Raw genomic sequence first — 26,543 nt, 5'->3', positions numbered from 1 at the left:
ATATATATATATATATATATATGCGAGGTGCCTTCAATAAGTTTCCAGACTTTTTCGTATGGGCACTTTTATTGATAGTACACACATGAAACTCTAGTCCCATTCTAAGTAAAATCCTCTAACTTCAATGCACATGTTGAGCCGTTTCAACAACGTCTGAAAGCCCCCACGGAAGTCCTTTTGTGTGAGCATGTCAATAACCCTCGTCAAAACGTTCTTCATCTACTCAATTGACTCATAACGATCGCCTCTTGGGTGTTCCTTGAGCTTAGGGAATAATCAAAAATTACAGGGAGCAAGGTCTGGACTACAGCGAGTGTGAAGAACTTTCTCGATGTCCATCTTGGTCAAATAGTCTGTGTCAAGGATGGAGTTGTGAACTGGTGCATTTATGCAAATCTTCTGCATCTTTAGATCGTCACAAATACTTATTTGGAAAGTCCCACACTAACCTCAAACTGTGCACTTATTGTCTCTATAGACACATGATGGTCCTTATCCATGAAATTCTTTATTTGACCAATCAACTGTGGAGTTCTGACTTCCTTACTCCTTCCACAACACTCATAGTTCCTCACAAACTCCCTGCCTTGCTTTACTCTCCTATGCCACTCAAAATCTGATGCTAAATTCATGCAAGATGATCCCAAAACAGTCTGAAGCATTTCCTACATTTCTTTGGCTTTTTTTCCCAAGTTGAAAACAGAATTTAATTGCATAGCGTTCTTCTAAATGTCCTCACGTCCAGATTGCATTTTGTAATTCACCAGATGTGACAATCAGGTTTTAGTAGGGTTTATTCTAATTCCTGCTGTAGCTGTTCATTTGAATCTGAATCATACAAATTGATTAATCATCTCATAAGATGTATAGCAATAACATATTGACTTTTCAAGAGTCTGTCAAATTTAAATGCCTATACAAAAGAAGTCTGCAAACTTAGTTTAAGCACCTCGCATATATATACACATACTAGCAGAGAGACACGGCGTTGCTCGAGATTGAATGATATTCACCCAAAAAAAGCTTCATACGCCACCTCCCAGTGATTTTCTGTTGATTGGGTAATGTCCACAATACATTGTATTCTACATTGCACTGTAGAGAAACTACTGTTGATTTTATAAAATTATTTTTATATATAACCGCTTGAATTAAAATTTAAAATGCAAAAGTCTAAATATCCTATATATCAAATTTCAACTCTGTATACCAAATATTCAGAGAGAAGTTTGATAGACTTTTCGCATACACACACCGATAAGGTCACGTTTATATCTGTGTGCTAGAAGGTTTTCATCTTAAATTCTACGTAATTATGCAGAATGTAGAAATTATTCATAAATAGAATTTAGTATAATAGATGAAATCAATCATCTAATATGTAATCATAAAAATAAGTAATTAACTAACGCGCGTTTTTCAAAGAAATAGTCAAATTAGGTAACTTTCTTGTAGTCGCTCGCATATCCATGACTGTGTATATTAATAAGTTCGTTTTAATAATTTTTAAAAGAAAACGTAGGCTTTTAATACTCCCTATTTTAAAATTTCTTTTCGTCCCTGGCCTTTCTTTCCAATTTGCACTTATCTTGGAAAGACTTCTCCCACTCTCCGACTCCCCCCCTTTTTTTTTTCTCCCGCACTTATATCCCACTCCTACTTAGAAATTGGCCTGCGTGTTTTCGGCAAACCGAAAAACAGTGGGCGATCTATTTCGAACGTGTTGGGATGGTCTCACTAAACAAAATCTTTTTTTTTTTTTTTTTTTATTTTTTTTTTTATTCCTCGTTTCCTCGCCAATGAAACGAAATCTCTATATATTTCTGATTCAATAAAACTTGTCAAATTTGGGTTTAAATCAAGTTGGACAACCCCTGAAGTGAATGTGGTATTGTGGTAAAGGAGATAGTTCTAGTTAAGTGTAGGATAGACAAATTTAAGTATTTATGACCAACAATAACTAACGACACCTATTATTTCCATATTTTGGATTGGCCTTGTGCCTAATTTTTTCAATTTACAATTTTTTAATACTTGTGCCAATAAATATTTCCATGTCAGAGCGAGAAAACACTCAACTTATATATGTATGTATATAAGGCTTCCTTCGGTCTTGACAGACTATGGATACCCACGGTAAAGGTGCCTGCGCGTGAAATTTTTTGTGGCAAGAGTTGCGCAATCTCCAACCACACCTCTCCTAAGTCGACATTGTTGAATACCAGTGGCAAGTGCAGGTTCAAGGCGACTGGAAACAATGCCGAGATAAGCGGAAAGCACATACAGCGCCTAGAATTCCCAAATGGTCATCCATCTGGTACTAGCCATGCTCAACGTTGCTTAACTTCGGTGATCTGAAGAGAACCGGTGTGTCAACGTGATTATGCCGTATATATATATATATATATATATATATATATATATATATATACCCACATACACAAACACGCACACGGCTAAAAAGTTGAGTATGTATATACTAAAGATTTACGCAATAGTTAATAATTTTGTTTCTTATATATGGAAAAAAATGTTACGACTGCGTAAATCGTTAATTTCGAGGCATCTACTAGAATCACTTTAGTCTCGACTGAGGTTTTCGTTAACATAAAATCATGTTTTAAACGCATAAGTAAACTTTCTCTTATTTGTGTGTGTCGTTATTGTAAACACTTGCGAACTTGTAGCCTGGTTTCTAGTATAGATGAACCCGCTAACCTGTGTGAAAGCATTCGCAAGGAGGAGAATAACTTTGATGCAATATTGGCGTACAACACGAATTCGGACATCTCTCTCCGATTGTCACTGTCTAGACTATGTTTTATCTATTTTTTTTTTTTTATATTTGTTTTCGTGCGAAGCATTGTGGAGTTGCGCAAGCTGGATATGGCGATCGTTAGTGGGTGATTCGTGGTCATTTACCATCTATCGTTATTCTGACAGCGATGGTCATACTCTTCTAACTAATATATATATATATATATATATATATATATATATATATATATATATATATATATATATATATATAACGTATTGAGAGAAGTTGACTTGGAGTCTAAAGAGCAGAGTTTATTTTAATGTACTAGTAAATATATTAATATTATTAAAAGAAAACCGTGCTCATTGTACTGTAGATATATAATTTTTTTTTTTTACATAGGCATCACCACATTATCAAGGCCCAGAGGCCACTCAAGGATAAGGGTTAAAGAGTGTACAGTAGAAATTGGACAATATAGTAATCATTAGTAATGAAAATTTGGTAAATTTGATAACTTATATGGAACGGCTAATCAGGAACTTATTTACTTTAGACTTGAACACAACCATATTGTAGTCAGCCGGAAAGCAGGAAAACGGAAGACAATTCCACAGGCGTGCAGTTCTAAGAAAGAAGCTTTGTTCGTGGAATCTACGATTAGGTTTAGGCACAGATAAAGAGTGGGGGGAATTATTGATAGTGTTTACAGCTAGACGAGTGTTTCTTGTGAAAGTTTGGCGAGGGGGGACCATAGATTGAAGCTCAGTCGAACACTTTCCATGAAAATAACGATACATCAGAGACAAACTCGCAACATCTCTTCTGTGAGATAGAGGTTGCAAGGAGGAGAAAAGGACATCTCCTACGAGGCTACGAAGTCTATTTTGAACTCTATCAAGGCAGGACAAGTCCTTTCTAGCAGCTCCTGCCCAGATGTGGCAACAGTATTCCATCCTTGGACGTACCTGGCTCTTATATAGATAGAGAATAGCATCAGCTATTAGCTCAATAGGTATAGCTATTCTAGAGCTATTTTAATATTGAGTAAAACGATTCATAATGTAGAATTAAAAATCAGTTTCAAAAGGAAAACGAACACAATCCAATGGATTGTGTTTGTTTTCCTTTACTCGTGTGTGTGTATATATATATATATATATATATATATATATATATATATATATATATATATATATATATATATCGGCGTAAGATTGTATGTATCCATTTTTAGTATTCATTTCAATAGTGCTTAATATGTGAGTAGAGCGAGGTATTAAGTTACGAAAGCATATAAAAATTTGGCTACTCAGTATTTTTTTTACACAGTGATCACCACTTATCAAGGCCCGGAAGCCACTCAGGGATAAGAGTTATTGCAAGTACATTACGTTAGTGTGGAGATTTGATGAAGTGTTTACTTAAGGGGCGGTTCATTAGGAATTTGTTAACATTGGACTTGAAGACATCCAAGTTGTATTCCGGTGGGAAGCAGGCAGACGGAACAGAGTTCCACAGGCGTGCAGTTCTAAGAAAGAAGCTCTGTTCATGGAATCCGTGTATTTTTCCTCGTTTCGCCCTCGTGAGGATTCGTGGAGCTATTAAAATGCAATAGCCTGACGAATCCTAACGAGGATGAAACGCGGAAAATTCTGTGCAGCTTAATTATATATTTTCATTACTTAGCATGCATATATATATAATATGATGATGAAAATAATGGAAATACTATTCCGACAAAATAGAGAAAAAAAAGGAACAAACCGTATTATGTGTTCATCAATGTTTCGTCTTTATTTCATCCAGAGGAAGTCTCGAAATAAAGACGAAACGTTGATGAACACATAATACGGTTTATTCCTTTTTAATTTTCTCTCTCTCTCTCTCTCTCTCTCTCTCTCTATATATATATATATATATATATATATATATATATATATATATATATATATATATAATTATATTTGATGTGTTTGTTCGAATTTTATTTGCTTTTAGTCATGTGTATTTTCTCTGGAATGTGAAGGTCTAGTGTGATTAGAGCTATATTTATATAGGAAATTTCAAATGAGGAATAATGCAGCGAATATAATTGTTTACATTACGTTTAAATTTCTGCATAGGGGTACATTCAGGGGAGTAAGGAACTAATTTTAAAGACAAGCAGCCCAAGGAAAGAAGCTACTAGAATAGTTTTCGGCATCTGAATATTTGTGCGGTGAAAGGGTGTGGTTTTTTGCTGGTTGTCGGGATATATTTACGTGGAGTGGCGCCAAGTGCAGTAACTGTATAGGAACACACTCTCAAAAAATACTTGCAAAACTAGCACAGAGGTGCAACACTAAAAGTTGCATTCAGCTTGAAGTATAATTATATATATATATATATATATATATATATATATATATGAACCTGCATCTAAGCTTCAGCCTCTGTCACATCGACGAAACGTTGCATCCCTCTGCTTGTTCTACAAGTATTTTAATGGTGAATGCTCTGAGGAACTGCAGACAATTGTGCCCCCACGACGTAGACACCCTCGACAAACCCGACAGGCAGCTAAATCCCACCACCACACAGTAGAGATCCCTAGATGTAAAAGATCTTTTTACTCCAGTAGTTTCTTCCCCAGAACCGCTAGACTCTGGAATTCTATTCCAGGTCCCTGCTTCCCTAACTGTACTGACATGCAGAAGTTCAAGAGTAACGTGAACCGGCATCTTGCTGCGCAAATCCCAACATAGTGCCCCAATAGTTGCTGCCCCTGGTAGTAGCCCCCTACACCAAAGTGGCAATGTGCCTTATTTGGGGTGAAAATATAATAATATATATATATATAGTGATTCAATGAATTTCAAAAACCTTTTTTGAAGTGAAATGCTCTATCTTGTATATCGAGCAATTTTTATTTAGATGGGATAATACTTATAGAATATTACTGCCAGTAATATTTTGTAAATCTTATAATCACAGGTTTCCATACCAGCTGATTGTTAAATAACTTTATTCGGAAGAATTATATATATATATATATATATATATATATATATATATATATATATATGATATAATATAAAGCTGTGTGTCTGGTCACGAATAGGTTCTTATATGGTTGACTATTTAAAAAAAAAAACGATTACATATAATTATAGAAGATGTATCGAGACACAGGAATGGGTATGTTTCATCTGGCAGAACGGTGATTTATTAAAATTGGGGGTCTGCGTTCGCGCCTGGTCCACAAAGTATGAAAATAAAAAAAAATTAAAAATTAAAAAAAAAAAAGGTTTACAAGTGTTTTTGATATAGATGTACATAAGAATACTTCGATAAGAGTATGTTTTAACTTAAATAGAAATGGTGTAATAAAATTGTGGGGTCTGCGTTCGCGCCTGGCCCCCATGGAATGGAAATAGGCACAAACTTTAATAAAGACTTTCCATATCTATCTGCGTAAGTATACTTTGATAATTATGTTTCAGTTTGAAGAAATATGGTATAATAAAATTATAGGGTGTTCGTTCGCACCTGACCTTCATAGAATGGAAATATGTCACAAAGTTTAACAACGTTTTTAATATAGATCCACAGAATATTGTAATAAGTGTTTCAGTGTGAACAGGTATGGTATAATAAATTATGAGGTTTATCTATTTTATTTTTACTTTCATCATATTTTGCTTTGGTTTTGATACCCCCAAATTTACAATCCTTCCTTTCATAACCTATCATACTTTCATAAATCAGAGTCCATTTTCTGTAGGCTGTTTTTGAACCCAGTCAACGATGAGTACATTTGCTTTATATATATATAAATATATATATATATATAAATATATATATATATATAAGCTAAATGATCGGATTTGACATAAAAAGGGTTGATATGCCGTAAACCAAACACGCTTTTACATTACATCTAATTTGTGGACGCGCGTTATTTCGCAATGGTTACTGCAATAACTTCATAAATAATAAATATTGACAAAAAGTAAATATTATTACCTGAGATACAAAAACGGCGTATCTTTAAGATAGATGCCATGTATTCCCCCTCCTTTTTTTTTTTTTTTTTTTTTTTTTTTGACACAAGCGCTCAAACTTGTCAATGTAGGAAATACCGAACTTTAACGTATAATTTTACTAGAAGGTGCGTAAAATACTACGTTTAAAGAACTTAAATTAGTAAACCCTCATTCCGACTCTTCACAAAGATGCGTAAGCATTTTATTCACAAATTTTCACACAGTTCTTTTTACGCGTGTTAAACCCTGTATGTGTATGTAAGTCGGGCTTAGCCAACTGTTTCAGGTTAATCCTCCGCGTACCTTCTCTCTCTTTCTAGTTCTCGTTTTCGCTGCACCCCTCTCTCTCTCTCTCTCTCTCTCATCGTTCTCTAGCTATCGTGCACTCTGCCTCTATCGTTCTCTTTCTCGTTCTCCGCGCGCTCTCTCTCTCTCTCTCTCTCTCTCTCGTACCTATCATATAGGTATACGTATGCGTAGATGTATGCATATTTGTATATTTGCATATATAAATATACGTGCGTATATACATATAATACATATGTTTTAATACACGCGCGTGCATATATATATATATATGTGTGTGTGTGTGTGTGTGTGCGTGTGTGTACATGCATGTATGTATATGTAATACATTATATCTATGTAGGAAGCAAGTATATCTATGTACATATATGTATATCTATCATTTAATCTACGTACATATATGTATATCTGTGCGTGTGAATAGATTCAATGCATATGCGTCTATCATCAAATAAAGTGCGTTTATCGCTCGTACTAATATTAATAGTAAATTTACGTTTGAAGCGCAAAAACAAGTAAAGCGCATTGAACATCATTCTATCATAATAATAATTTTCATTTTCATGCGCATTTTTTCGTTTGAATCATTTCATTTTTTCCTTTTTTTTTTTCTTTTTCTATTTTTTTAGTAGTATCGCCGTAACGTGCCAACAACTTAAAACCTAATGTTGCGCGTTTTTACGTCAACTGGACGGCGCGTCAAAGACCAGCAAAACTGGGCGCAGATGAGATCTGTGGGTTTTGGGGGTCGTGAAAAAAGTTCCTCGTTCAGTTGCGTCACGACGGCGACGGAGACGAAGAATACTTTTTTCTCTTTAACTTCATCTTTTCTTTCCTACATCATCAACAGCAGCATCTTTCTGTCGTTATCAGTAACATCTTTATTGTATTAGTCGCAATAGTAGTTTTATTTATTTGTTTATTTTGTGAGGCCCTGCCGTGGCAGAGGTGGTGGTATTACTACTACTACTACTACTGAAGAACTTGAAGGAAGAGACTGTCACGTGACCCAGGCAAAGCGTTGATTACTATTCGCTCTTTTTATTCTCTTTCTCCCACCCCTTCTTCCACCACAGTTAATCTCTCTCTTTCCCCTTTCTCTCCCTCTCTCTGTCCTAAAACTCCCTTAACTGCCGCTCCTCCTTCCGCTCTCCTCAGTCACCGAACCACGTGACTTTTCTTCCTCACTTTTCAGTTTTTATTTTCTCTTCGCGCATAACCTGTCTCGTTTTCTTTCTTTCCACGGCATGTTCTATCTACTCTGCCTCTCTAAAAATTTATCATTATTAGTAGAAGGCGTAGTAGTAGTCTCCTCATCTTCATCACCGTCAATTTCCAAGATAAACACTCGGCATTTCTTCATCTATATCTTCTTTTCTCTTTCTCTCTCGCGCGCTTTCAAAATGCCGTAACTGCTTGCCCTTACTTTCTCACACTTTCTATCTTGCGCACTCACATGCGCGCGTGCGCGCGCACACACACACACACACACACACACACACACACGATATCAACATTTTTCTTTCGTTCACGTTTTTATTCCTCCCTCTCTAATTCATCCTCTCTTTCCTTCTCTAACTCCCCCTCTCTATCATTCTCCAATTACCCCCTCTCTCTTTTTCGTTTCCTCTCTATATCTCACTTCCCCTTTCTTTCTCACATTTCCCCCTCTCCCATTATTTCTCCCTTCTCTCTCATTCCCTTTCTTTCTCTTATTCCCCGCTCTCTCTCTCTATCTCTCTGATTCCCTCCTCTCTCATTCCCGCGTCTCTCTTTAATTCCCGTCTCTCTCTCTCTCTCTCTCTCTCTCTCTCTCTCTCTCTCTCTCTCTCTCTCTCTCTCTCTCTCCTTTCCTTCTCTAATTTCCGCCTTTCTCTTCCCCGTTTTCTAATTTCCCTCTTCCCCTCCCTCATTTTCTAATTTCCTTTTCTCTATCTACAACCCCCCCTTCCCATTCTCTAATTCTTTTTTTCTCTGCCTTTCTCCAACTACCTCATTCTCCTGTTTTATGTAACTCTTTAAGTGTCTCGCTCCTCCTCCCTCACACAAATAAACTGTTTTTTACTTGGCCCCTTTTTTGTGTCCCCCACATACTCTTACTCTTTATTTCCAACATTGAAATTCTTTAATAAACTAAATACACCTGTCTCTAAATTCTTACCTCAACACACCGTTTATAAATCCCCGTCTTCTCGAGATTTACCTGTCACCCTCCTAAATCAATTTTACTCTTCTCCCCGGAAACAGTAGATGTCTCAAATAATTAATAATAAATAAACTCACTTTTCTAAATTTTCAACTTTAATGTTTATTTAATTTTTTTGTTTTTGTTTTTCAAACCTTGTCATCAATTTCTTCAACCTTACCTTCAACTTTCTTAATGCAAACACACCTACCGTCTCTTCGTAGACTGTTTTTCAACCTTTCTTTCATCTCTATTTCTATATCCTTTCTTTTCTCTTTCCCCCTTCTCTCTCCCCCTCTCTCTCATATATATATATATATATATATATATATATACACACACACACACACATACAAACACTCTCCTATCATTATTGTGTGGTGTCTTTCTTCTTTTCTCTGACCGCTCCCCCCCCCCCCTCCGCCGTGTCATTATTATTCGATCTGTCAGTCTTACTAATTCTCACACACACACACACACACTTTCTTTTCCTGGGTCCTTTATTTTGCTCCATCCACTCCCTCTCTATATACGGTCCGATGACTCTCTTAACGCCCTTTAATTAATCCACCTCACACCGTTACTCACTTTTCCGTTTCCACTTCTCCGCCTCTCTCTATTCTTATCTACCGATATTGATCCTGTCTTTTAACATTGGCATGTGTGCTGGTGTTGGTTGTGTTTGTGTGCTACGGCTGTACGACTCGCCGGCTGTGTCGTCCTCCCAGTCTTCGCTAAATGCCATGTAGTTTAGTATTAATACAAGGCAACTTGTGCTTCAGAAAGCAAGTCTTGAATTTAGACGAGAGGGCGCAGAAAGCTATATTACTTGTTCATTTTTCACGTGCTATGCGAGAAGGAAAAACAATACGAAGGGACGAGCAGCACTCAGCAGCACAAACTCTCACAACAACCTTAAAAAGGAAGATAGATTTAATCCTCTAAAAATAATTTTTTAATAAACTACTTTAAACAAGTTGGAAATATTAATTTTTAAAATTATTTTCATTTTAAAAACGAAAGCAAGAGTTAATACACGCGCACTAGGCGAGTATACTAGAAACTAAACTCAGATTTTATACAGCTACGCGTAGTTATTGACGGGCACATGCTATTACTGCTGATAGAGAGAGAGAGAGAGAAGAAAGGAGAATTAAAAGGGGAGGAGAATACGTGTGAAGAGAGAAAGGCAAGTGCGCTTATATTCTATTCTTTAGTTAGTGAGCGACAGTATCCGTTCTAGGGAGCGAGCAGGCCAGAACCGGACGGGCATCTCGTCGCTTGCTTCACAGAATGTAGTTTTATGTAGATTAGTGCAGTTTATTATATAGACTTGCTCAGTAAAAGCCAGGCTACAAAAACAAAACACATACACAATCTATCACGCTTATATGTTAAAAAAAAACAACACATTTTTTACTCACGAGTTAAAATCATATACCAGCGTTTACACATACGGATGAAACATATTAAAGAACGGTGAAAGTTGTCAGGAGAAAGAAACAGACAACTCCCAAAAATTTCTCTTTAAAACAAATTTACAGGGTTTGTTCTGGAACTTCAACGGAAACGTTATTTTTAAACACCTATAAAAAAAAGGATATATATATATATAAAAAAAATTTAAAGATGACGAAGTTAGACATACGGTCGCTACTACAGCGTAAGTTGTAGTTATCTTTTTTATTATAAGGAATTCCTAGAATAATAGCAAAATCACTTAAACAAAACAAACAAAAACACCTGCATATATATATATAGATATATCTATATCTATCTATATATATATATATATATATATATAAATATATATATATATATATATTGTTTTAGATTTAATTTGTATAAATTAAATGAATCACAATTCAAGTTTCACAAACAAATACGTTGTGATCCTTATATAAATTACATTTACATGTAAATATAAATATCTATTTATTATTTAATAACAGTATTTATTATATTTCCTTTTTAGTATTTAAATTTCTTTTAACAAAACAAACCAAGAATACAAATATCTGGATTTTTGTTCCAAATTTTCCGAAATCGAAAAAAAAAAAAAAAAAGCAAACAAAGGATTTTCCTTAAATAATTTTTGCCGACAGAAACGTGGATATTATAAATTCCTGTCTGCTGTGGATCCCACAAAGAACGTCCGAAAAAACCCAGGTGTCATTATACACAATATTTACAGGCGACATCGATTGAAATTTTGGACCTATCCCCGTCAACCCCACTCCAACGAAAAAAAATCAAAAAAAAAATCCGTGTTGTGTCCGTTTCTATTGAAGGGACACTCCACTGTTATCTGAGTTTCTTTACCGTCAAATGAATAGACAACATAAAAATGGATCCAGTCGGAACGGTTCTTAGTCGGGTGTACCGTAGGATGCCTTGGTTCATCCACTATCTTACTTTATTGCTACCACTTGTTATGTCCAAGATAGATACTGGACAGAAGTTACCTTTCTACTGGAATGCTTCAAATCCCATGTAAGTAAAATTCCAAACGCAGCAACCATCAAGCTTTTTAAGCCGCCTCTCAATATATATATATATATATATATATATATATATATATATATATATATATATATATATATATATATATATATTATCTTCTCCTTTATCTATTACGTCCGTCTCTGTGATCGTAATTTTATTTTGAATTTTTTTATTTGAATTATTGCTGTGTTTATGTAATTGCTTTATTATTATTATTATTATTATTTACTAAGTGTGTTTCGGTCTTGTGATTGTTGCCTGTATTTCTATTTATATCCGTTTGAAATTCTTCTTGGATGTATTTTTTTTTAAATAATCAGCGATCATCCCCTACTTTTGCACAATCGCGTATTTTAAAATTACGATTATCCGTTAGTAATTACCATTATCGATATAAATGGTTTTTAAAGTAAATGAAGATTGAAAATAAGCCTCCCCCACCCCCAAAACAATTTATTTTGTTTTAATTCTCATTTGTGATCTATTTGCGTTAAAAATAAATATTTAATACAAGTCATAATCCATTGAAGTTGACGTCAATATCAATTCTAAGCAAAGTGATCATCTTTTTTAGTCCAAAAACGTAAACACAACCGGCATTAACTAATAACGCAAATAGGTCACAAATCATTTGGTAAAGTAAAATGTATATATGTTTTTTAATTCCAAACTGTGTTTTTTTTTTTTTTAAATCATTTATGTCAACAATAGCACCGGTTACCCTTATTTACTTGCCTCCCTACAAGGACAAAGTTAGACACAGGGCCGAGTCTTAATGTTAGGTGAAATCAAGCTCCCCTAAAAGGACTATTCTTGATTAGGAAAAAATTAAAAAATAAAAATTTGCTTCAGCAAATTCAGAAGAATTTCTCCTCCCCTGACCGAAGAAAAAACAGATGAAGTGTAGTATCGGAACAGGTACTACTGCACTTTGATCTTAGCCAATCATACAGTTCTGTTCTTACAAGCATTCCACCCATCTTGTCATTTTAGTTGAATAAAATTTTCTAGTTCAAAAAATAGACATTTCTGCATTTTAACATTCACAAGCAAGAAGGGAGCTTTTGTTTTTAAACTTGTACGTTGTCGTTGCGCGGACGGAACTCATAAAATAAAAACAATTTGCTTACATCGTATTTTCAATTTTCAAGAAGTTAACGAAGCCAGGGTAATTTGATATTTTCCGCTCTTTATTTGCCGAGACTGGGAAATATCCAGGTTTTACGAGTTTCCGCCGGAAATAAAACTTGTTTATATTTTCACTCTTATTTTTCTCGAGAATGTAAATTCATTTTCCCTTCTCTTGATTCCGAAATATATTAATTACTGCAATTTTAGTCGTTAAAATTAGTGGCCGTTTCTCCACTTAGTTTTGTAAGAAAAGCTTTTATTGCATATGTCCGTTTTAATGGCCCTATTAACTTGCCTCCCTACGAGGGCAACTTTCGACACATGGTTGGTTTTTAATGTGGCGGATATCAAGTTGCTCAAAAAGGGACACTCTGAATGGAGTAAAATTTATTTTAAAAATGCGTAAATCGAAAAGTATTTTTTTCTCCTCCTGGCCGATGAAAGAACAGATACTACAGTTCTACTTATTCATTCACAAATAAAAGAAAAAAGAATTAATTTACAAATTGAGCACAAAGACAACAAATATATGAGATTTTAGGGGAGTGAAGGAGTAAGGACAGGAGTGCTGAAGGACTGAAGGAGTCTTGCTGATACTTTTTTATTTTACTCGTGATTTGACATATTTTGATGCATATTCATCCAAACTCTGTTATGTTCATTATTTTCTCATAGCTTTCAGTTCAGCGATCACCACAATACCACATTTACACTTACCACTCTACTTTAAATATCATCAATTGTTTGAAATTTATTTGTTTACAAAACACACACTCCCCCTCTCTCTCTCTCTCTCTCTCTCTCTCTCTCTCTCTATATATATATATATATATATATATATATATATATATATATATATATATATATATATATGCACATTTTTATTTCCAAATCATTTTGGCTACATATATCCATACATGTTTCAGTTGCGACTTAAAGTTTAAAGCTTGAGACCGTTATATGTTAAAAGAACATTAGTTTAAAAACAGGTTACTTACAGATTCTAATTGACGTAACTATTAAACATATCTTTTGCATTCATTTAGCCTAGTAAAAATAGTTTCATTCATGGGGAATTGTTTTGAAAGAATCTGTTTCCGGCTATTACTCCCTAAACATGTTTGAATTTCATAAAATCTTTCGGTTTTTGTCCAGAATTTCTTTATATCAAAAAATAATAAATAAAATAAAGAATAAACTGCATGATGTACGTACCTGTGACGGAACGTAAATGTTATATTCCAGAACCCACGAACATGCATTTGCTGTTATTTTTTTTTAATAGTTACGAAAGAAAACATTGATTCCCGGAATAATATTTGTTGTTCATTTTCTATTCAACCAAAATTTGCAATTTTATTTTCAAAACGTATAAAAAGAAATGAAATATGACAGAATTTTTTTTTCTCTTTATTCAAAATATAAGATTTTCTTCAAACTGTCACAACCAGCTGCTAAAATAAATTGCTATAAAACGAATGTAACGTCTCTGCCTCCCGAAAACCTTTATATGTTGAACAGCTCGAAATAAAATTCCCCGAATATTTTTCTTTTGACATTAAGAAAGAAGGGGGGAATCGCGTCTATATGTCAAGATTTAATCACATGTGTTATGCGTTTAGATGCTCATAAAATGTATTTTCTTCCGTTCTTCCTTCTCGATCGAATTTATATTCGGTTTCAGATTTAATGGTCAAAAAAAGAGAATTCCTCGATTCGAATTATTCCATTGTTTTCATTGGTTATATCAATCAACATTTCTTTCGCTATTGTTCCATTTCCAACATTCTTCTGGTGTTGGCCCGCATTTTAGGGAAGCCCAAAGCTCATGCCATATATATATATATATATATATATATATATATATATATATATATATATATATATATTGTTAGGACGATTAATCGGGAAAAAATTGTGCATATTTTCCGATGGCAAAACGGTTCTTTTAATTGTCAATTTTAATGTGTTTAAAGCAAAATCATCCTCTAATGGTAAAAATTATCAGATCATAAATATTTCTTGACTTTTAACTACTATTATAACTAAAATGAGTAGATGATCCCCCACAAATGTATTGTTTTTTTCCTTTATGAAAATATCTCCAGTTTTAGCCTGCGTTTTTACGGTAATCGGGGAAAATATAAGAACTCTACAGTTAAATATTTAGAGGTTTATAAAGAATCGGAATGGTTAATAATATTGGAATTGTCCCATCAGTAATATATATACATATGTATGTTAGAACAATTTCTGTGGTAACGTAGAAGAGCCCAATACGTAGCAGAACAATATTAAAAGTTTAAGGAAAAAATTAACCAAAACTCGTAAATTATCTTGCTAATTTTAAAAGTCCCTATTATTTTATTAAAAAACATTTTCTAAATACAAACTGGGAAGAATTACCCCTCACTAATCCGATACCCTCAGATGGGGAATCGATATATATATATATATTTTAATATAATTATCCGCTGACGTGTTTAGTCCATATACGACTTCTCAGTGTGGCTAAACATAGTGAGATTTAACACCAGGATCTGGAACATGAATATACGAGAAACAGAGAGGTATTTTATAAGTGTGTTTTAAATTCGATAAAAGTCGGGACGGTGTTAAAGATGAGCAAAAAAATAAATAAGCAAAGACAATATATGTAGTAGTCTTCCTTTGTAAAACTTTATTTTTCAAATTTCGATATATCTTTTGCTTACCGTTATATAGACAGCAGAATGATGATATTTGGATATTTCGAGAAAAAAAACACCTTTTTTTTTTTTAAAGATTCTTCCTATCTGCTTATATAAAAGATGTCTGTATTACTCGCAATGCTAAACTGAAATTACAACTAATATATGTGTCTGTGTTATGAAAGTGAAAGGCTTTTATTTAGACTTGTCTCAGATGAAAACAAATGGTTCAATTGAAGAATAGGGTTGCTGAAAGATCACGACTATCATTGGTTTTTGTTCGTGCACATCTTACAACTTATTGTTGGTCTTCAAATTGTATTTTAGCCTTGAAATAATACCGTTATACACTTTAAAAATATAACTTGAATTATACATTTTAATTTGTTACCTTGTTTTACATACAAAAATTATTTAGCTATTATGTGATGTGTTTAATACTGCGACGCGGCATAATCTAAATAAATTTGAATTTTAAAGATTTGACACCTTACAAAGAACAGACGAAGATGGTTAAGACATAACAAAAAGATAATAATGAGATTAATAATAATAACAATATTATTAATAAAACATGGCGTTCAGTGATTAAAACTTTCACTTCAAAATACAATTTAAAGACTTCATTATTATAATGGTATTCCGGCTATAAAAAAAATAAAATTTATGACAAAAAAAAATGCCGAGTTTTATTGAAAATCTGCGCGACAACCAAGCGAAATACGAGATGTTTTAACGGCGCCCCTAATTTACAATTGAGTTAGAAAAAAAAGGCAATTCTAAATGTTCATTACAATTCTTTAATTAAATTCTTTAATTTCCTCATTTATTTATTTTCCTTCTTTTCTAATCATTAAATTATTCTTGCTGAGATTTTGGTGAACTTTTTTTCCGGGTTAAGCAATGCAGTTGTTGGCGGAAGTTGTGCGGTGTGTTTATACTAAAGGAAATAGAGCAAATAAAAAGGAAAGTGGTGATGGAGGGGGTGAAGGCGAGAAAAAGAGCGGGAAACTTCTATGAATATCGATCCAAGAAAAAAACAAAACATGATATTTCGATCGGAAAAAAGTTTTTTTTTATTTTTTTATTTTGTCGGAAGTTATATATCATCGTCATTTCCGTGGAAAAAAATTATCATCATTGTTGTTTTTTTTTTTGTTGTTGTTTTTTTTCGTCATCCAGTATTTGTCTTGAGCATTAACACACCTGTGAATGGATCGTATTTCAAAATTGGAGGTGAAAAATTAATGCTGAAGACGATGACAATATCTTAGAAGGTCGTAGAGAAAAGAATTCGGCGACGCTGTCAGTTGCCTTGTCTCCCTAACGGATGAGAAGCGCTCACCTCTCTCCTCCGTCAGCTTCTTTCGTCGTTTTGAAATTTGAAGAGATGTGTGCATACAGTTATCGACTTCTTCCTGGAAAAATGAGAACTGATTTTTTTTTTATTTTTACAAATAAACATTACACATTTATAGGGTTTAATCTTACAAGAGCGGCGCGACCGAGAATTTTTTTTTTTTTTTCGTTGAAGAAACCAAACAAGAATACAATTACTACGAATCCTTTTTCTTTTCTTTTTTTTTTTTAATTTTGTAAACTTTCATTCTATCCATAAATTACCGAATTTTTGGTCGGTAATATAAATGCTTAAAAATCACTTTCGAAACCTACAAAAAAAAACCCACTGTCTTGGCTTTTTTTCAACCTCATTATTTTAGATAAAAGTGGTTACTATGAAATTCGAAAGTTACTTTTGGATGTTTAACCTGTTAATTGAAGCAATGTTTTATGGCGAGAATTAAAGTTTATAGAGAAAATTCGAATATTTTCGACCGCGCCCCTATTATACAATTGAACCATCTTTACGTTTTCAGTTTTGAATCATTTTCATTAAGTTTTCGCTTTCTCTTTTTCTCTTCACCCATGAATGATTAAAAGATGAGATCTATTGTCTGTGTTTATCTAGCATATGATAAATGCACATTTATTTTTGTATTAATCAATATTTATTCAAATCAGAAATACAACAAGCGAAAACGTGAAACAATTAAAAAAAATTCTCTTACAAAAAATGTAAACATGACTATATTTTGAATCATTTTTTTCTGAGCTTTCCACCCAGCAATAAGTCTCAATCCGGGCAACACTGGGTAACTGTTATATTCTTAAGGGGGGGGCGGAGTCGTTGATATTGATGTTCCGATTCATTTTCCTCCCCACGAGGACAACGTTAGATACAAGGCCGGCCTTTAATGTGGGGGAAACCAGCTCTGGATTTTATTATTTATCACTAGGTATTTGCACACATGTCGTTATCAGTGATCGCTCACTGGTAATAACAAAGGGTATTCCTGAGAATCTGAATAATAACAGTCTCTCCAGATTTCCAACACTTTTCCCCTCCATCGGTAAGTCAATTTGCGTTTTAGCAACAGCCGTCTACTATTGGTTTGTCGTTAATAAGTACTGTTGATTTTCTTTGGAATTTAAGTGGCAATAAATCTCCCTGAGATTCCAATATTATCTGCTACATTTGAGTGGAAGTCTGGATAGTGTTTTCCCTCATCAGTCGAATTCTCACTGCATTATCAGTGATCGCTCACTAGTGGTTTTCTCTAGAATCCAAGTTACAAGTTTTCCACAAATTTTCAATATTCTCCGTTGGTTTCGATGATTTATTCGTAAATAATTTTACATTGTTCCAACAGCCGTTTACCATTTAGTTTTCATTGATAACAGGCATTGCTTTATTTATTTTACTGAAATTTGAGTGTCAATAAACTATGTAAGGTTTTCAGTCCTTTTTGTGCTTTTCTAGTTTAGTTCTGTATGCTGGTGTCCATTCTAGGTATTTTCATCCTCCTAGACACTTCATGATTTTTTTGTGTCACCAATCGATATTGGTACCATCGAATTAATAATTGACATTGTGCGATATTTTAGATTTCGGAAAAAGAAAAACTGTCATTGTCCAACATATCTTGCTCTTTATTGTTAAGTCCTTCTTTTGGAATTCCACTTCTTCTGGAGCGCTGCAATCCGCTGCATTGTTAAATTCGGATTTTAGTTATTATTAAAAAAAAAAGGGGAATAAAAACGGGTTACTAATCTTCCATTTTTTTTTTTTCTTCAACAATTATCATTATTCACTACAACGCATCAACCATGAAAAAAGAGATGGAAATACTCGTTTAAACAATTTCTACGCATATTAGAACACATTGCTTTAGACTTTGAAGTGTTGAGTTCACATTCCAAAAATTCTATAAATTCTATTTTGAACAATGCAAGATTCCTCAATTTTCCTGGAGAAAATATTCGGATAATTCAAAAGTTAAAAAAATTGTGTATTTATTTTTTTTTTTTCTTCGCGTAAATCGTGTTCATTTTTATTTCTATGAAAAAATTTTAATATAGTTTTTTACGTTATAATAAATAAATAAAAATTAATGTTTCTTGCTGGCTTCAGAATGATTTTTTCTTCTGCATTTTGTTGTATTATCGCAAAAAAATGCAAAACATTTTTTTGCATATTTACATTTTGTGCCTCGAATTTCTTATTCTCACAAGCGAGAAATTAAATCGCTTTTCCCAGTGATTTAGACACATAAAAATATTGTCATTTTTTGACAATATAGAAATATAAAATTAAAAATGCATGCATATTTTTATTTTACAAAAAATACGTAAATAAATACGTATTTTTACCTGTTTCAAAAATGACATTAGATTAAAATTTTATTTCACTGCAGTTTTCAATTAAAATAAATAAAAATAAAACCCAGAAAAATAACGTAACTGCAATACCTCTATATTCCTAATTGTGTGACAACTTGCGTGTATGTCTATTTCTCGCATGTACGGGACTTACTAAATGAGCTTTTTCATGTATTATCAATTTATTGAAATAAAATATGCAATATCTTAAAACAAATCAAACTTTTATTACTATTAAAAACTGATTTGATTAGAAACTAAAATCCACCACAATGCATTTCAGTTTCTTTGCGAAAAAGTCAGCCATTCCAATAGCTCCAAATAATTAATTTCTGACTCCTTTGAACTTTGAAATAAATTTTGAAGTATTTAAGCTGTCGAATGTAAAGTCAACAAAACTGGCGTTAAATTTCTTTGCGAAATTTATTAAAGATTGAAAATACTGGAAGTTTTTCACATCCAATAAGTTTATTAATAAACAAACAAACAAAACCCGACGAAAATAGAATTAGCATAATGAAATTATAGTTTTATAACAATTTCTTTTAATTATTAATTTGACTATCAAATATTCCCAAAATAATTGAATACAAATTTGAAAATCTTATTCAAAAAGTATTTGTTTAAAAAGAACAAGTGAAACAAAAAAGAAAAATTCCCGGATAACGCCGGGTAGGGACAGTTAGTTTCTCACTAAAAGAACCTGACTATAAAATGATGTTAATAGTAGCAGAAGCAATCGCGATGTCTTGCATTCCTGAAGATCCTTTGTTTTATGGTTCCCCGTGAAAAACCCCTTTTAAGAAAAAAAAAAAACATGGCCTGATTAATCGACTAAAAAGGTTTTCATTTTTTCATTGTTTTTGCATTATTTTTTTTCCTACACTTATTTTTAATACATTTTGTTAATTTTTTTCCTGAAGATGTTCATTCTTCAAGCCAAGGGGCGGGCACGATCCTACGCACCAGCAAGCTGCAGCTTCTACTATTACTACTACAGTGGAGTCTAACATAAAGCGAAATATGGTGATTGACATTTTGTCTTCAAACAGCCTTTCTATACAGACGATCATGTGACACAAGTCTCCTTAGTATGGGTATATATAAACTAGTGTATATATCTATACTTATAATGCGGCAAAAGCTCAAAACCTGTAAAACAACATATATTCCGATTGTATTTATTATATACTTCACATTTGTAACATCAAGAAATACCTTTCAATTTTTGTTCCTATCAAGATTTTAAACCCAGGTGTATTTTTACCTCTACCTTTTTGTCGGCTTTCTATTTTAATTCGACTGTATGTATTGCGATGTACAGTAACTCTCATCTAAGTTGTTTTACCGACAAAAGAATTGAATTATAAACCTACGCAATAAATATACAAAAAATATTTGGAATTACTTGTCGAAACTATCTAATCATAAATATAAATGTGTTCTATCTCCCCTCAATATGTATCCGTTATAGACTAGAAGACCGTTATTCTGAATTCATCGCTTTTTTAAAGGGTACTTTCGTATCGATGTCTGTCGAACAATGATATATATATATATATATATATATATATATATATATATATATATATATATATATAGCATTTTATTTGTTTTACATAAGCAATGATATGCTTAGTCAATATTAATAGAGGCCGCTTCAGGCGTTATTGCTTATATATACAAAAGTTTCAAGCAATATCGTCTTAAGAGGTCCCTAGTTACTTGTAACTGGCTGACCGAAACCTGCTTATGAATGTGTAGCGACATAGTAATGTTTATGCAAAACAAATAAAAGTATATCTTTCCCTACGTCAATATTGAGCACTCTTGTATTAACCTCGTTAAAACTTCATTGGTTGTTTTCACCCATGAAAAAGATTAATTTGGAATTATATACATATACGTGCAAACTGCAGCATAATCACATTGACACACCGGTTCTCGTTAGGTCACCGAAGTTAAGCAATGATGAGCCTAGTTATTATCTGATAGGTGTCTATTTGGGAATTCTAGGCGCTGTATGTACTCTCTGCTTATCTCGGCATTTGTTTCCAATCGTCCTGTACTTCACTTGCCACTGGTATTTAACAATGCCGTTTCGTGTGCGGTTGGAGATTGCGCACCTCCTGCCACAAAATTTTCACCCGCAAGCAACCCTTCATGGGTATCCATAGTCTGTCCAAGACTGAAGGAGCCTGTTTATATATATATATATATATATATATATATATATATATATATATATATATATATATATATATATATATATATAATGTTGTGTGTGTAAATGTTATTTGGAAAATGTATTTTGTTTATTGTTACCATTCCCTCAAAATAAATAAATTGCGTAAAATCAACATTTTGCGAGCTTGTTACGTCGACATTAAATTTACAGGTGAGAAATCTATTGCAAATTCGAATATGTCGATATTCTTTATTTAAATATCTTTATTTGTCTTTAGATTAAAGTTATAAACTTTGATGATTTAAAACCGCGAAAAATCCCCTTCTGATACAAGTCGTTGCAAAATAATTTAAAACAGTGTATAAAATACATAAGAGTGTATTTTATTATGATGAAGCCGATTACCGAAATAAATTAGTGTAATGCAAATACAGTGCTTTTGTGTTGGTAACGGACCTATATGCTATATATATTATATATATATATATATATATATATATATATATATCTTTTTAGATAGGATTTTCAAGTTTAAAATTAATTTTACAAGAATTTGTGTTTTTATTGTTAGATAGAAAGTACAGAATAGTTAGAGTTGTCACCCTCATCTTAAGAATGTGTTTCTACATAACGTTATCATTCAGCACGGCCTGTAAACTGCACAAGTAACGGAAATACAATGAGTTTGAAAATTAAAAGTAATTTCTGTTTTTCTCGCTCCTTTGTGACCTATTTGCGTTATGTTCTTATATGTCAGAAGTTATAAGTATATATATATATATATATATATATATATATATATATATATATATATATATATATATATATAATATATTGGTTCTTGGGAAAGTAGACATTTTGTTTTAAACTGTAACGTAAACCAAACGATTTAATCATGGGTAATCCGTTAATAATTCTGGAATTCGTTTTTTGTATTTGATTTCTCGCTTAGAAACATGTTTTACGGTTTTTGTTTTGATTCGGTAAAACTGTCATTTTATGATTATTTTTTTCTTCTAGAAAAACTCTAATCGCAATACTTGGTGTATTTTTATTTGCGTTATATTTTCAATGATCCCGGATTTCGTAAACATTATTTCCGCTCTTTTAAAATGTTGTATAAAAATTATTTAAGGTTATTGTTTAGGTTGGCTGTTATAAGGTTTAATCATTCAAATAGCGTTTGTGAGGTGCATAAACATTATCATTTTAGTTTCATTATTTCAAATGCTACACGTTAAAACAAAATCCTATTGGATTAATTATTTTTATTATTGAAGACAATATCTTCTTGCTAAGCGTTACGTTTGTCTGTCGTGCTTACACACATATATACACAAATTGTCTGTCTCTCTCTCTCTCTCTCTCACACACGCACACACATAGTTATGTGCTGATTAGACATCTATACTGGCGGTTTCCGGAACAGTAAGCTTTTTGGATACTACCTCATTATCGGCAGAAATGTGCTAACTGCCGATGTAGATGGTTAATCAACGCATATTTGCATGATACTAAACATAACTAACTGTAATGCTATTATTTATATATCTAATTAAGTAGTTAATAATTATTTCTCCACACACACACACACACACACACACACACACACACATATATATATGGTCTGACGAAGTGGGTTTCTTGAAATAGGGACTCCACTGAAACATGTATTCACATATGTAACCAATAATGTGTGTATAATAAGCAAACTAAATACCAGCTCTGTCCTGCAATGATCACTCTTTAATAATCACACGGGTTTCATTGGATTTACATCTAGGAAACCAATCTATACAACAATTATATATGAATTAAAAGTGGCACTTTTAGCTTTTCCCGCTCTTGATAAAGCCCGCGAAACAATAGGCTAAACGTTGACTCTTCCTTATTTCCATTTTTAATTCATATCGTCGGATTTATTTTGTTATCATAATTAATGACTATTGCTCAAAGGTCCTCAAAGCCCTTTTATCTGCGCCATTTTACCTAGTTAAATCTATATTTTATAGTTTAAGCTTTCCCGATTCTCCCCCTTTTTTTTATATATAAGTTCATGTGATTGTGTATTTGTTCATCAGAAGACATTACACAATCAACCCAAAACATAAACAACAAATATCGTGGCTAATAAAGTCACGAAAACAAAAACATCGACTTTGTTTATTTTTCTCTCTTTGGCAACGTGATAAACCCCAAATATTTAGATTTTTTTTTTTAACGAAATCAAACCAATTCAAACATTTCTATCACTGAATAAAAATATTTTGTTCTTCCCCTGACCCAAATATAGATCAATATATACTTCTGCTATAACTAAGAAAAAACGACTGGGGAATCCAAAATATTTAACTCCCTCCACCATCTTTCCTTTCTATAAAGCCTATCGCGGACTCGGAAAGGAATTTACCAATAAAATGGGTTACCCATACTGCAAGCAAGCCTGCTGTTGTCTGTCTTTTGTTCCTGGACTCAGGTCGCCGTGTCTTGGAGACAGAGACCTTACTGCACTGTCCGACCGCCATGCACCCCACTCTTCTTCAACTACTTATTTTTTTCTTCTCCTTCCCATCAATATCATCTCTCCTCTTCATCTCTCTGTGTTACATCTTTTTTTTTTTTATTTTATTTTCTCCCTAAGCAAAATTGAACAGATTTGAATAATTCCACAGACGAAGAGGCATTCTTCAGCTCCTTAAGAAAGGGATTTGAATTTAATAAAAGCCGATGATGCATTCCACTTGTCTGACATGTTAAATGTTCGTAAATAATTTTGGTTGTATTTCTTGCGTAGAACAGAACCTCCCTTTTTTTAATAGTCAAAGAACCACACAGCGAACATTAAAAACAAACAAACATAACGGTCACTCCTACACGAACCATCATACATTTTTATAATAACCAACAGAATAAAAAAGTGTAATAAAAAAATAAATACACAACAAATAAATGTTCTTATTTACTTCCCCCCCCCCCGCGAGGGCAGCGTTAGCCACAAGGTCGGTTTTTAATGTTGGGAAAATCTATTTAGAATCTCGGTAATTGCTCATAAATCGAAAATCTAACAAAATAATGATAGAAAGAAATCCGTCAATAAATGTCACCCTTCGTGCAAAAAATGTCATGTTCTACCAACATTGTGTTTAATTTTCGATTCTATTGTAAAAGATGTCCCAGTTTTTTTTTGTTTTTTTTACCGGTTGGAAACAAGTGACAACATTCTCACTGGCCCTTAGAGGATATATCAAACATAGATTTATTTTCACGACAACTTTTCCCTAACATTTTTTTAAATAAATAATATAAATTTTATATGATATAAGTATGAGTTCGTCAAGAATAACGAAAAAAAAAAACCTTCGTCTGTGTCCGCACTAATATCCATAAAAATCAGCACGAATCGTTAAAACAATATATGGAGGAAAGAAAACGCTCCCAAAATTGAAATATTAAAAGAAGGCAACAGAAAAATATTTTTAAAAAAGTATAAATGGGTATAGAAAGCAGAAAAGAAAAAGAACGTCTCATTATTAAAATAGATAAAACGAAGGGGCTGCCTGACTTGCTATTTACTTACTCAATTCTATTAAATACTTGAAATGAATTTGCCCGGCATTTTTTTACTTGATAACTTTAGTGTGATTGATCGGAAATATATATTTTTAAAGTGGCAACACAAATATTAAAATGCATATTAATATTTAGACTTAATCCTATCCTAAAAAAGTACTCAGTATTCAAGGTTGAAATAATCTTTTATTTACTGTATTCATTGTTTTCGAACAATAAATTGTGTAAATGATAATTTGCATAGTCTAACTTACCTCTCTCTCACACACACACACACATATAAATATATATATATATATATGATTAGTTTTTTTGGAAAAAGAATTCCAGCAGAGTGCTCAATTAAAAGGAAAATCCAAATTTTAAGAGCGTACTTATATTTTGTGTACAGAAAGAGACGAATATTGGCTGAAGAGAGCTCGATAAGGATACCTTAAACGGGCCTTATTATCGGGCTTGAAACCGACGGTACCAATGACCTGTCTCAACTAACAACTTTCTGTACACAAAATATATATATATATATATATACGAGAAAGAGTTATATATATATATATATATATATATATATATATATATATATATATATATATATATATATATATACTCTTTCTCATAGATTGGAGGATTGCTTATCGTAAATAATTTGAGAGATAATTTCAGTCATTACATAGAAAAACTTCAAGAGAACTTGGCGGGAAACATAAAATATACCTTTTTGTTCTTAAAAGAAATCATGTTTAAAGAGGGTAGAAATCATTATTAGAAATTAGTCTCAGGTTCGAGGCGAAAAGAAACTCTTCAGAATGCTTCCATTAATATATATTTTGTAGCGACTCTTTATTTGTACTCCTTCTTGTGTTGTTGCGCTAAAACCATTTTGAGCGGATTAATTCCGTCTGCTTTTCGCGCCGGCGCCATTATTTAAGTGAGTAAGAAGCGAGCGAGAAAGCAATAAAGAATACGCGTGAAGATGTATTATTCCGAGTCTGTTGTAGTTATTTTGGTCTCAGCTATCAGAAGTCTCTATTTACTTACATCCCCACGGGGGGGGGGATATTAGACACAAGGCGAGTTTTAACATATTATAGAAAAATCCAACATCTCAAAATTGAGTATTTTTGATTGAAACAAAAATCAAAAGTGCTTTAGTTTTTGATGCTTTCTCATTTATTGAACGAGGAAAGGAAATATGTTGTATAATATCGAAACAGATATTACACTTTGATCCTAACTAAAAGACCAAGTTATGCCTGTTGGTGGAAGTCTTAAAATGTACAAAACGAGCTATTTTCACATAAAAAATATTAATTACGGATTTTGTTAATAGGAAACAACTATCTTTTTAGCCCGCAAAATATGAGCAAAAGTTATAGCCCGTTGACTAGGAATAATTGTTTTATGCCAAATTGATAATTAAATATGGTTAGATTTGTTGATTTTTGCATTCAATATT

General features: G+C 32.8%; 1 protein-coding gene and 1 pseudogene across 1 annotated transcript in view; one reads left to right on the top strand and one right to left on the bottom strand.

Annotated features, from left to right (window-relative positions):
• Positions 1–2,280: 2,280 nt before the first annotated feature.
• On the bottom strand, positions 2,281–2,397 carry LOC145265692 (5S ribosomal RNA; annotated as a pseudogene).
• Positions 2,398–9,925: 7,528 nt separating this feature from the next.
• Positions 9,926–26,543, top strand: part of LOC145260310 (ephrin-B2-like) — a 366,406-nt gene continuing 349,788 nt past the window's right edge. The window contains exon 1 of the mRNA XM_080118201.1: positions 9,926–11,776. Within this exon, the coding sequence (XP_079974327.1) occupies positions 11,631–11,776 (146 nt within the window). The 5' untranslated portion in view covers positions 9,926–11,630. The remainder of the gene's footprint in view (positions 11,777–26,543) is intronic.

This window comes from Euprymna scolopes, chromosome 3, assembly GCF_053919585.1.
Source record: "Euprymna scolopes isolate OS-2025 chromosome 3, ASM5391958v1, whole genome shotgun sequence".
Classification (NCBI taxonomy): domain Eukaryota; kingdom Metazoa; phylum Mollusca; class Cephalopoda; order Sepiida; family Sepiolidae; genus Euprymna; species Euprymna scolopes.
This window is presented reverse-complemented; position numbering and strand designations above follow the sequence as displayed.